The 11,877-nt window shown below is 39.7% G+C and overlaps 1 protein-coding gene across 1 annotated transcript in view; it reads right to left on the bottom strand.

Annotated features, from left to right (window-relative positions):
• The window catches only part of WDFY4 (WDFY family member 4), a 108,373-nt gene extending 98,112 nt beyond the window's left edge, over positions 1–10,261 (bottom strand). The window contains exons 1-7 of the mRNA XM_058029118.1: positions 9,980–10,261; positions 6,331–6,445; positions 5,617–5,720; positions 4,061–4,207; positions 3,514–3,703; positions 2,233–2,422; positions 224–384 (exon numbers count right to left, since the gene is read on the bottom strand). Of these exons, the coding sequence (XP_057885101.1) occupies positions 224–384; positions 2,233–2,422; positions 3,514–3,703; positions 4,061–4,207; positions 5,617–5,720; positions 6,331–6,445; positions 9,980–10,261 (1,189 nt within the window). The remainder of the gene's footprint in view (positions 1–223; positions 385–2,232; positions 2,423–3,513; positions 3,704–4,060; positions 4,208–5,616; positions 5,721–6,330; positions 6,446–9,979) is intronic.
• Positions 10,262–11,877: the final 1,616 nt, after the last annotated feature.

The raw sequence follows: 11,877 nt of genomic DNA, 5'->3' as shown, positions 1-11,877 counted from the left end.
GCTTGGATGAAATGCTAGAGCTAACATGGTCATTTCAGTTTGATGTAGGTGGCATTCAGGCTCCAGCAGCACTGACACACAGATCTGAAGATGCCACATCATACTCCTTTCTTCCATATTAAGACACAAAATGAATAGAGTTGCATTTTCCTATGACCCCTCTACCCAGCCACACGTGCAGATATATATACACACATACACACTCACATATACACCACCATACCAGAAGACTGTGTCCGTTCAAAATCAAAGTGTGGCAATTGTGGGTGCACAATATTGCCAGAAACTTTCAGTTCAGTTTTTCCACAGGTTGTAAGGCAAGTCAGCGTGGCCAAGATCTCATCCAGATAAGGGTCTCCTTCATTTTGCTGCAAATCCTCACATCTAGGAATAAAACTCAGGACAGTCATATATTCATGCCATAATTATGAAACACTTTGGGTACATCATCAGGCATGGAGCACATAGGAGTTACACAGAATAACCCACACCATAGTAGCATACTGAATCAGAACAAAACCTACAGACTGAAGGAAACTGAAGTGACACTGAAAGAGTCTTGTTAACAAATGGAAGATAAATATTTTAACTTAGTCCCATTATATGTCCTTAAAAAAAAAAACTAACTCAAAACAAGTTTGATTTGGAGGATAAAAATTTAAACTTTGTGAGAATTCAAATAATTAAAACACACAATATAAAAAGGTGGACATATGGTTGGCAAGATAAGGGACTAGCTAACTGACATAAATAACAGAAAAATCTCATCCCTGAGGAACAGAAAAATATTATATTGCCAGAGCTTTGTGAATCAGACATGAAGATTGCAGGTCTCTCTTAAGTAAGGAAATAGTTTGAAATGTAACCCCAGATTTGCCATGGTTCATAGACTGAAGTGACAGTCTGTCAAAGGACAGAGAACAGTTTAGCACATCATCTTATTCTGTAATTCTAAGATGGGTCAATTCTTAAGGAAAACTGCATAATCTGGGCATGGGTTAGAGGCAGAGAAATAGACTGATACAGTTAGGTTAGAAAAATCTCTGAAGAAAACAAAAAAATATTCTGGTTTCACCTAAACATGAAAAAGAACAAAAGAGAGAAAATGCTCTGTTTCAAAGAATGCTATTAGCAAGACGTTTTTAACCTAAAGAAAAAGTTCCAACCATCAGAGAAGAGGGTACCTGCTCACATGAAACAATCTGGAAAGAACTCTCCATTATGCCAGCATATGCTGGGAATGAAGCCCTGAGCATCTGTTATTTCTGTCTCTTCAGCCTAGTTATATCAGTTGAAAGGGACGGGGACAGTCATAGCCCTTATGGAAAAGGATTCTGTGTTTCCTGCCCTAACATGGCTAGAATTTAATCAGAAATATGCATATCAATGCAGTTTATTTACAAGGGAAATCTAGACAGTCTCTGGTAATTAAAGAAAACACTGCCAGAAAAACACAATTTTTTTCCAACCATAAATTAATAAATTTGTGCCATTCAAAAATCATGAACTGACATAGTCATTCACAGATATCTTTGACTTCATGATTCAATTTACAATCCTCTAGATCCAAATTACAAAATACCCTCCCCACCCCAGTCATTGTTCAGGGACCAAAGTTTTCACAAGTGTTGGATGAATGCTACAAAAATAGGCAAATCCAGAATGCAAACAAAAACATCTGGAAATGCTCTCTTGAGATTATGTTAAAGAAACTCAGCCTGGTGCAACACCACAAGGTGACAAAGGAGAGCAAGAGATTCTGCTTTTTAATTTGGATTAGGATAACTAGTAGGGATTTTTCCTGATGTGTTTATGTTCATTTCAGTTCTGAAGAATGTAAACATCTCAGATTTAAGTTTGGGTAGGTTTTGTTCACTTGTTTTTGCACAGCAAGGACACAGTGTTTCCCTCCCTAGCTGACTGCATTCCTGGATTAAAAGCTCACCTTCACTGAGACAAATGTCTCTGACCTACATGCTCTGTAAACTAATTGATGAACCTTTGTCTCGTGTTCAAAAAGTCCCCATCCCACCTGCAAACTAACTTCCCCTGTGCTGTTCTCCTTCTGTTATGGCTAAAGTAGTAAAAGTTATGCACTGCTTCCCTTCCTAATATAGCAATGCTTTGCATCCACACAGAGTTACCTATGTGATTGATATTTTAAGAGACCACTATGCATTCTGAAAATTAAGCTTTACCATGCTTTAGAATCCTACTAGAAGCCTCTCTTACCTGAGTAAAATTTTTAGCAGGAGCTGGTAGCCATCATTACTTTCAAACTCTGTCAATAAAGCTGATGATACAGGATAAGAATCTTTGACAAAGCACAACACAATGCTGGCAGCTTCACACACATCACAAGCAGGTAGAGTATCAGCCAGTGTAAAGAGATTCTGAACAGCTATTTTAATGCAGTCAACAGCTGTGAAAAAAAACCCCAGCAGGTATTTAGGGACTGACAGTCAAACAAATTTAAAGTTACTAACAAAAATCAAACAAATTTGAAGTTATTTCCCACTAAAATAGGAGTCAGATAACTGTTTTTCTAAAAAGAAAAGAGGACATATGAATATCATACTAATTTCAGAAGCATTGTTGGCTTTAAAATAGGCATGCATTTCTTTGCTTTACTACCAGAAACTGATTTAATCTCAGGAGTATAAGCTTTCAACCCCCGCAAATCACCAAAATTCATATATACTGAATCCAGCTGTCTGAGCACAAGGCAAGCAGAGACTAACAGATTTAATTGTCTCATACTAAGTCAATCACACATCCTGTGCAGAGTTCATAGATTCATTCTTTGCTCAATGAAGCATATACAATGGGGTACACACATTTTGCTTTGAGAAATGAAGCCTAGCTTTCTTGTCTAATCTCATGGCCAGTCCTTCCAGGGCAGCTTCAAAATATGCCCAAATAGTTCTTTCCATCTCACTCGGGAAGCCAAGTCTTTTGATTTTAAATATAAAAATATCTATATGCATTTACTCCATGATATGGAATACTGATGGTAATTTGTGCACGATAAAACTATTTTTTCACTTCTAAGAAATTGAGCCTTGTGACCTTTGTACTTCTTAATAAGAAAAAAAAATTGATTGAATTAATAAAGCCTAGAAAGAAGAGAGGGCTTAACCAACCAAGCTGTTGTCCCTCAAGACACCATTACTCTGACCCAATCTTGTATTTAATGTTCATGAGGCTCAGACCCACAGACTGAGTCACACAACCTAAAAAAAACATACTACATCTTCCTCTTGCCTATGTCAGTGTGATTAAGTGGGATTGGCTCTTGCCTGTAATTTGGAGGGTTTTTTTATGTTACAATCCTTCAGTTTTCAGATGACTATCAGTACTAAATAAAGCTCCTCTCTACTAAGTCATAAGCCCATGCTTTGCAGCTGACTACTGGATGATGTAAGGGAGATTACAGATGATGTAATCTGTCCTGGGGAGACTCTTTTTGGTAATTCATTCTCAGGGGAGCGATGGGGAAAGAAGAAGCCAAACCTTGTAGATACACAATGCTGTTTTTGGTCTGAGCCTTTGAAATTGTTCTTAGCACACAGCCTGTAGGTACTTTCCAAGAGGGGCTGCACTGGTCCCACAGAGAAGAAGTTGCTATAATTAATGACTGAAGCTTATCAGCTGCCAGCAGTTCCTCTATGCCTTGTTCCTCTTTGTACATGTTAAGCATTATCTGAAAAGCAAACAAATATCAGCTACAACAAACACTCTAGAGATACCCAGGAGATGAAGAAAAATCCATTGGGGAAGGAGATGATAAGTTTGATACTAATGCCAGGAGAAAGGATGCAGTGAAATGAAGAAGTAAAACTACCACCAGGACATTCTTAATGGATTTTCCCAGTTAAAGTAATTTTTTTTTGTTTAGTAAAAAAAGATGAGATTGTTTTTATACGGCTCCTGATGCTTATTCAACATTTTGCAGTCCAAGCTTACAGATTTTTTGCCAGCTTGAATCAAATTAACAACTAGGAGCCTAAGTGAACATCTGAGTACCCAGGGCAAATGAACCCCCAAATGCACATCTCACCTTAACAAGCATTTCCTGAGTTTGGGCATCATCCTCACTTGTCTCCCTATCATCCCTGATTTTCTTCAGAGGGACAGTAAAGAACAGGTACAGGCACTGCATCAGAGCAGCTGGGAGTCCAGATCCAATAATGTTCCACAGAGTCCTCTAAGAAGAAAAATACAATCAGCTCCTCCAGCAGCTGACCACAGTTTCCTTGTGTTCCTCCACACTGAGAATAGCTATGGCAGATGAAAGACCCACTTGGGCATTTTGCCCTCATGGGTGCTCTAGGGCACACAAGACTGGCAGTCACACAGCGTGGCTGTGAAGTCCATTGGCAGAATTAAATGCACTTTGTGTATTTATATAGCTGCTCCCAGACTTCCTGCTCCAGCTGAACTCCAGCTTTGGCAGCACTCTGTCCTGCATATGGAGACCTGCAGCCAGTGAAGTACACAACCTGCAAACTAGCTGGCAGCTGGACCAACAGCAAGGCCAGGGACAGACAGTGTCCCCTTTACCATTACTGTCCAGGACACTCTGCAGCTAGAGAGGCCTGGAATGCTGCAAACATGAATTCTCCACTCCTTCCTGATTCAGAATAGCAGCAGTTTACCTATAATGCCTTCATTTTTTTAACATATTGAATAACTGCATATTCAACATATTGAATAACACCTCTAATAACAGGTTTTATAAATGCAAATGGCAGTTTCTTCACAGTGTTTCTCAATACTTAGTTTCCTCTCATCTTCGCTATGGCTGCACAGAACTTCCAGAGAAGTCCCAGTGTGTGCGCTTGACACACAGTAGTCATAACAAAAATCAGCACCAAACTAACAGAAGAATGAGGTTTGTGATATGAAGTTTTGTAAGTATGTGTGCTACAAAAAATGGCAACGTCTTAAATCTGTGAAAAACACATCAGAAATGTCATGTTGTGACTAGCTATATATATATATATGTATATATAATTTTATAGATCTCCTTATGATACAGAACATATCCACTATAATCTGACAGTAAGATTTTATTTTTGTGTGTCTTTGAACAAGAAAACTAACACAAACTGTTTAACTAAATGTCATGGATAAACACACCACAGATGCCACCAGCAGGCTGTACTCCTGAGGCCAGTCTGCATTTGGGATGGCTCTACAAGTAGAGTTTGTGAAACACTTCAAAGTGAGAGACTATCAGGATTGAAAAGTGAAGTCAACCATTCTATTACCAGACAGATTCTAACTATTCATCTTTTCTTATATGTAAACTAGACTGGTAAAGAATACACAAAAAGATACACAATGGGGAGGGGAAGCAGTGAAACACTAGAAAAACCAGCCATCTGACAACCAAAACTAAAAGGGTATCAGAAAGCACAAAATAGTTACTTCTATCTTTTAGAAAAGACTGGCCTACAAACCTGGTGGTGTGTCCTTTAACTGTATACCTTGGGCATGCTCAAACTCAAAATATTAGGGATAATGCAAATACTGAGACTTGAGTGTTCTACTGCACCTACAGAGTTTCTCTGAAATAAAATGGAAAACATGCTTTGTGGTATTTTCTCTTACCAAGTCAGTCTGTGAGAGCAGATACACTGATTTCAGGAGCAAATGGCCATCTCCTGCTTCCTCTTTCTGCTTCAGCAATTGCTCCAACGCCAGACGAGCTTCTTCTGTTATCACAAAAACATTAAATTTAATTCCTTAGTCAAAGATGAAAATGCTGCATTTATGCTTTGTCTATGCATTATGCATTTATCTATCACAGATCTGACAAATTTAACAAAATTACAGTAGCAGGAGTCCACTAAAGTAAACAGAAAAACAAAATTATTTTGATTCAGCATCAAGCTCAGTTCATGCAAACTACATATTTCAAACTGACAAATTTCACCAAGAATACCAGCTCAGTTCATGAAGCCTGGCAGCTGACAGCACAAAGAATGTACAACAGCCACCAGGAAAGCCATATGTGGCTAGCAATGTTTTTCTCATTTTTAAGAAAGCTCCTCAGAATGGTGTGTAATCTACTCTTTCACTCTTACCTGCATTCTACATTACACACTTCCAGCTACAAGAGTTCCAAACTAAAGATCAGCATGTCATACAAGGTGAAATCCTCAGTGCAACCACCTCAAATCAGTGCTAACTCACACCTACTAAAATATCTGGCTTGCTGCACAGCATTTTCCTGGTCCTCCTTTATTTCCAGCGCAGAGTACAACTGAAAGACACACATTTCCAAAATAACTGGATCCAATGGAAATTGTATGGGATCATTACCTGCAGGTTTTCCATTGAGATTCCTCTTAATTTCTTTAGTCAGAAGCTTGGAAACCTCACTGGCTAACAGCTGAATGTTGGGGAATACAATTACTCCAGCAGACTCTTCCCAGGCCTGAAATCCAAGTGCAACTGTTAAGTCTCTGACACATCATGTCTTTGGTAGATTGACAAAAATGACTAAACATAAATAAAGAAGCACAAGGCTAATATTCCTCTATAAAATTCAGTAGTCAGTATAATCCATTAAGCAGTATTTCTCAGACAGGCAGGAATATGACACTTTGGATACAGAAGTCAAACTGGAGCTACCTTTTGAATCATGCAATGCACCTACTAGAGAACTTTTACAGTATTTTCCAAATGGTGTAAATGTTGGTCATACCCTGTGTCACTAATTTGTATCAAAAATTATGCTAGCCCCTTTCGAAATATGACAAATGTCCTGAAGAAACAAACTTATACACAAGCTTATAAACAACTTATTTATAAGTTTATAACTCACTGTTTCAAGAATGGACAAGCAATTAAGTACAAAACTTACTAGATAAATAACAGGAAGACTTGTTGATTCCCTGAGTCTGACAAACCCTTCTTATGTTTCTCAGCCCTATCTTTGGGGGAAAAAATTCAACATCAATAAAGAAAATATTCCAGCAGACTAATACTATTGCACCCAACCAACCTTCAAGAACCAGGTGCCAATTCTTTTATATAAAATCTCTGATGATACACATATTTATGTATTAGCAATAGCTCAGCATTCACCTCTAACGACCAGTCAGAGATATTTCTGTCCTCAGCAAACTCACAAAATTTACAAAAGTTTCCTCCTTTTAGAAGCTCTGAAATATCATGCCATAAGCCCCAATGATTAAAGGAAGAAAAATTACATGTCTTCCTAAAAAAATTGGATCAGACATCCCATATTACTTTCTGTCAAGAAATCAGTGCAACTCTTCGTAAATGAAGATCCTCCACAAATACTATTCCCTTCCCTACCATGGCTTTCAATTTCTTTTCTTTCATCACAGGTGGCAGCTTGTGGACAAAATGCCAGTGACCTCTCAATAATCAGGCAAGCATCAACTTTTTACATCATTTTACTGCAGTCAGTAAGTAAAATGCACCCAAATCTTCTTTCTGTGCTACAACACTGAAATGCAAGTGCACCGTGTGCCTATTATTAATTTTCATCAATCAGCCAACATTAAAATCAAACTAATTTTTTCAGATTTTGATCCTAAGTTAATTTCAGAACCACTCAGTTGCAGAAGCAAGATCCACAAATTCATCCACTTCCGATGCAGAAGGGAGGGAATATCTGTAAAGAGCAGAAGCAAGCTGCGCAAACAAAATGACAAGAAACCTATAGTCACTTAAAAATATACAACGTTTGTCATTAAGCTATGCCCTTTTACAGAAGAAAGCAGTGCAAGATTTCTGCCCCTCTTCCTCAAAGAGGAACATCCTCTTTATACTTCAGAAAGGCCTCACTATACTCACTCTTTTGCTAACAGAATGAGAAGGATAAGTTTTAGAAGCTTGGATCATACACAGCAGAGAGCAGTAACCAAAAGTTCATAGCAATTGATGAACGGAATAGTCCGTCTCCCTACAAAACAGGCCACTAACGTTCTGATTTGATTGTGTCAGTGCTCTTCCTGAGGGCTAAAAACCAATCTTCAGAATACACTCTCCTTTAGGAACAGATTTCATTAATTTCGTATTCATGTCTGAGCCTACAGAAGATCTATATCTGGGAGCATATCAACCTGACTCCATTGTAGGATGTCTGCCTTGAGGGGAAACTCAAATAATACGGTATCAAAGTAATCTTCTTTTCTTTCTTCCTCTTAAACCTGTTTCTACATATTTAAGATTCTGCCACAAGTTCCCTGTGTCTGCTGTTCCCATCTGCCCTTCCTATTCCATGGTTCATGGAGAGATGCTAGCTCGAAACCAGCCGTGTAATAGAACGTTCTGATACTCTCTGAGGCACCAAGAGGGAAGATACAGAAGGCACATTAAAATGACTCCCAGCCCGGGCCTGAATCACGAGCAGATGGCTGACATTTCCCTCCCACACCTTCTCCTTCTACGTCAAGGAGCCGCAGTGAATAACGAGCCCCCGCACCCCAGGTGTCTCCTGCTTGGTGACCCCTCTCTTCACCCAGCCGAGCAAGAGCTAAAGCACTAAAACAAAAAGGCAGAGATGCATTGGCATCTGCATGATCAGAACAGGAAAGTAAAAGCAAGAGAAAAATCTTCCAAGGAGGGAGAAGGCTCACCCAGAGCCCATTGTTAAACAGGGTAGTTTCTGTAAGAACTTCACATCGTGTACCACCCAAACTGAGATGCATTTCCCCAACCCAACAGAAGGCAGGCATATGAACGGAGTAAAAGTCATGTGGGCAAGGACATGATGACTAAAAGCTAAAAGGCAGAATGTAATCTTGAATGTTGCAAAGCCAAAATGCTCTAGTCACACTTCTGGACCTAAAGGCCTACAAGGCAGTGCAAAGCTCCAGTAGCATATCTAAGAAAAGTGGAGAGGAAGAATGTCATGCCTAGGGAATAAAATCAAGTGTTAAGCTAATGAAAAAAAATCACTTCTCCATTATGAATATATTCAGTAGCAAAGTTTCTTTTGAGAATTTAAAAGCCCCTTTTTTCAAGCATTACTGAAATTCAGTATCAGGATTTCACAATCCTAAGGCTTGTGAAGTTCAGCCCTACAGGAGGGAAACACTTGATGCATATGCACAACATTGCCAGTCCCTCAGCCATACTCATCTTGCCTCCTGGGAGCAACTGTTCCTTGACCCTAAAGTACTGGTACTAACATTTATTTGCTTACTTATCATGACACGTGAGAATTTTCTGCTATGTGGCCCAATTTTTAATTCCTAAGACTCCAAGATTTTATAACTTTTATCACCTTTGTTCTGCTTTATCAGTTCTTGGAAAATTTCATTCCAAAAATTATCAGCACATTAAAGACATTCTTTAATGTCTTTAAAGCTATTCATACTTAGTTAAGAATCAGTAAATATAAAGAAGTTGTATATAATCTCATCTCACACAACTTGTTTCTTTCATGCTCACTACATGGTATTCAAAAGCTAAAGCTCTAATAGAACTTAGAAACTTTGAGATCTAAGAATTTCAATTGTAATTGTAAATTTGAGGTAGGAAAACCTCAATGGAAGAATTTCATATAAAGCCTGCAATACATTTCTTATGAAGACAGGAGGAAGCAGTTGAGAGAGGTAATCTTCTATAGCAAGGCCTGTTCATTGGTCTGAATAATACCCTAGAAGCATTAAGGATGTGTTTTCCACAGACCTTTGAAGAGGAAGTGGTCTGGGGTAGAGGCTGGTCTGGTTTCAATGGGGCTGTTTTGGATTTGTGCTGCACACAGGGCTGATAACAGAGATACTGCTGTCGTTGCTGAGCAGGGCTCACACAGACCCAAGGCCTTTTTGCGCTGCCACGCTGGAGAGGAGGCTCCCAATGGAATAGAAATTTATCACCTAAAGGGATCCTGCTTCAATTAACTACAATGGCTGTTTAGGTGACCACAGAATGGATAAGGCAAAAGAAACTCAAATTATTATCTGCACCAAAGGCAATAAAGAGAACAAACCTTTAAGAAGAGGGGAAGAAATTCTAGCAGCCTTCTCTGTTGCTCCTCTGGGATGAGAAATGGAGCCACTTGTTCGTATTCTACAAATTGTTTGCCCAGAGTGTCCAACAGGATGGTATGGCTCTGCAGTGGCTCATCCTTGCCGTGGGGTTGCTCATCCTTGCTGTGTGCAGGCTGCTCCAGCCCTTCTGCTGTGTCTCCATCATCAGGGCTCTGCTCCTGCTGTCCTGTATTGTCAGGTGACTCCTCCAGCTGCCACATGAGTTCAGCTGCTTGGTCCATGCTGAGATGAGACCAAATAAATATACTGTGTTATTTACACATCTTACCAGTCAACTCACCCAAGAAATTAGACACTGTTTCCATATTTCTAAATTCTAACTCCAGCAGTTAAAACTGTCATTCTCAGTCACTGACTTTTTCCAATTAAATGGCAAATCAACCTGCTCCTGGACAAGAACATTACTGCCCTGCAGCTGCACGAACAAGCTCTCTTCCATGAGATGTATGCATGTGCTACACAACTCATCTGGGCTTTGGCAGAACAAACCAGTAAACCACACAGCAAATCTGGATTCCAGTCCTAGCTTTGCCACTGAGGCAGGTCCTCTCCCTTTTTACCTCAGCCACCCCAACTGTAAAAGTTATAATTATTACTATCAGCAGATCTGCAATAGAACACTAAGAGCCAAGTTACAGATTTCATTGAGTGTGGATGCTAAACCTAGCTGCACATCACTGATATATTTCCCACCCAGAGTGGGGCTGAAGACCATCTGGAATAGTGGCTGTGTGGAAAAGCCAAAGATTCCTCACAGAGCTGTTCTGGTCCAAAGAGGAAGCAACATTCAGCTCTTTTTGTGGCAGATGTACAGCTCTGTACAATAGGTATTTTCACAACAACACTGCTTGTTTTGCTGATCCTGTAAACTGAAGCAGATATGCCACAATGAAGGAGCATGGTGCTTCTGGCACTCTCATTTCCATCAAAATTAAAAAGTGATTTTAATTTTATCTTACACTACACATCAAGGAATCCTTCTGGTACCCTTATCTCAACCCCAAGTTGTCTCATCTACTTTACAGCCATTTTTTCATCCTTAGTGTTCTGGGTGCTCACTCAGCCCTACTTTGCCACAGCCTCTGTGAGCTCACCCTGCTGTACTGAGCCTACATCATGACAACAATGGAGATCAGGCTTCTCCAGTTTCCATCAGGGTCATCCATCTGCTTACTGGAGTCTAGGTCATTGCCTGGCTACTCCTAAGACTACAACAGGACAAATTATGGGTGTGTGGGCCGATGGGAGTGGTCACCAAGATGAATGTAGCTCACTTTGCTTACCATGTATATCATTTTTTAAGAGCTCAAGAGAGTCTTTAACAAATCATTACCGCTCAAAGAAAAACACTAATCTACCTTCATTTCTGGGAAATTGGTTCTTTCTCTACAGTGTCTCTTTTATTGCTATTCCACCATTTCAAAAAGAAATGCCAAAAAAGCAAATGTAACTAAAATTCTGAGTCAGATCTGCATTACCAACACATACAGACATGAAAATAAATTTTAAAAGACAGTATTATGAGTCTGGCTTAGAATTATGAGCCAACACTAAAACAACATTTGGGATTCTCTTCCTTCTTCATCCATCAGTTACACAGCTAGCTTACTGCTTGCATTCTGCCTACTCCGTGCCAGATGAACCAGTCTCACTTCCACACTCTTGCAGTGATGAAGGGCAGGGCATTTATCTTGTCACTGTGCACCATCGCTGTGTACCACACCACCTGCAAATGATGGGCCTAGCAGACATCTGTGCCTAGATGCAAATGCTGGTCCTTCACACTGCACCCAGGCTAGCTTATTTTACCACAGCCCATACTCTGTCCTTGGCTAGG

The sequence above is a fragment of the Melospiza georgiana genome, chromosome 8 (genome assembly GCF_028018845.1).
Source record: "Melospiza georgiana isolate bMelGeo1 chromosome 8, bMelGeo1.pri, whole genome shotgun sequence".
NCBI classification, from domain to species: Eukaryota; Metazoa; Chordata; class Aves; order Passeriformes; family Passerellidae; genus Melospiza; species Melospiza georgiana.
This window is presented reverse-complemented; position numbering and strand designations above follow the sequence as displayed.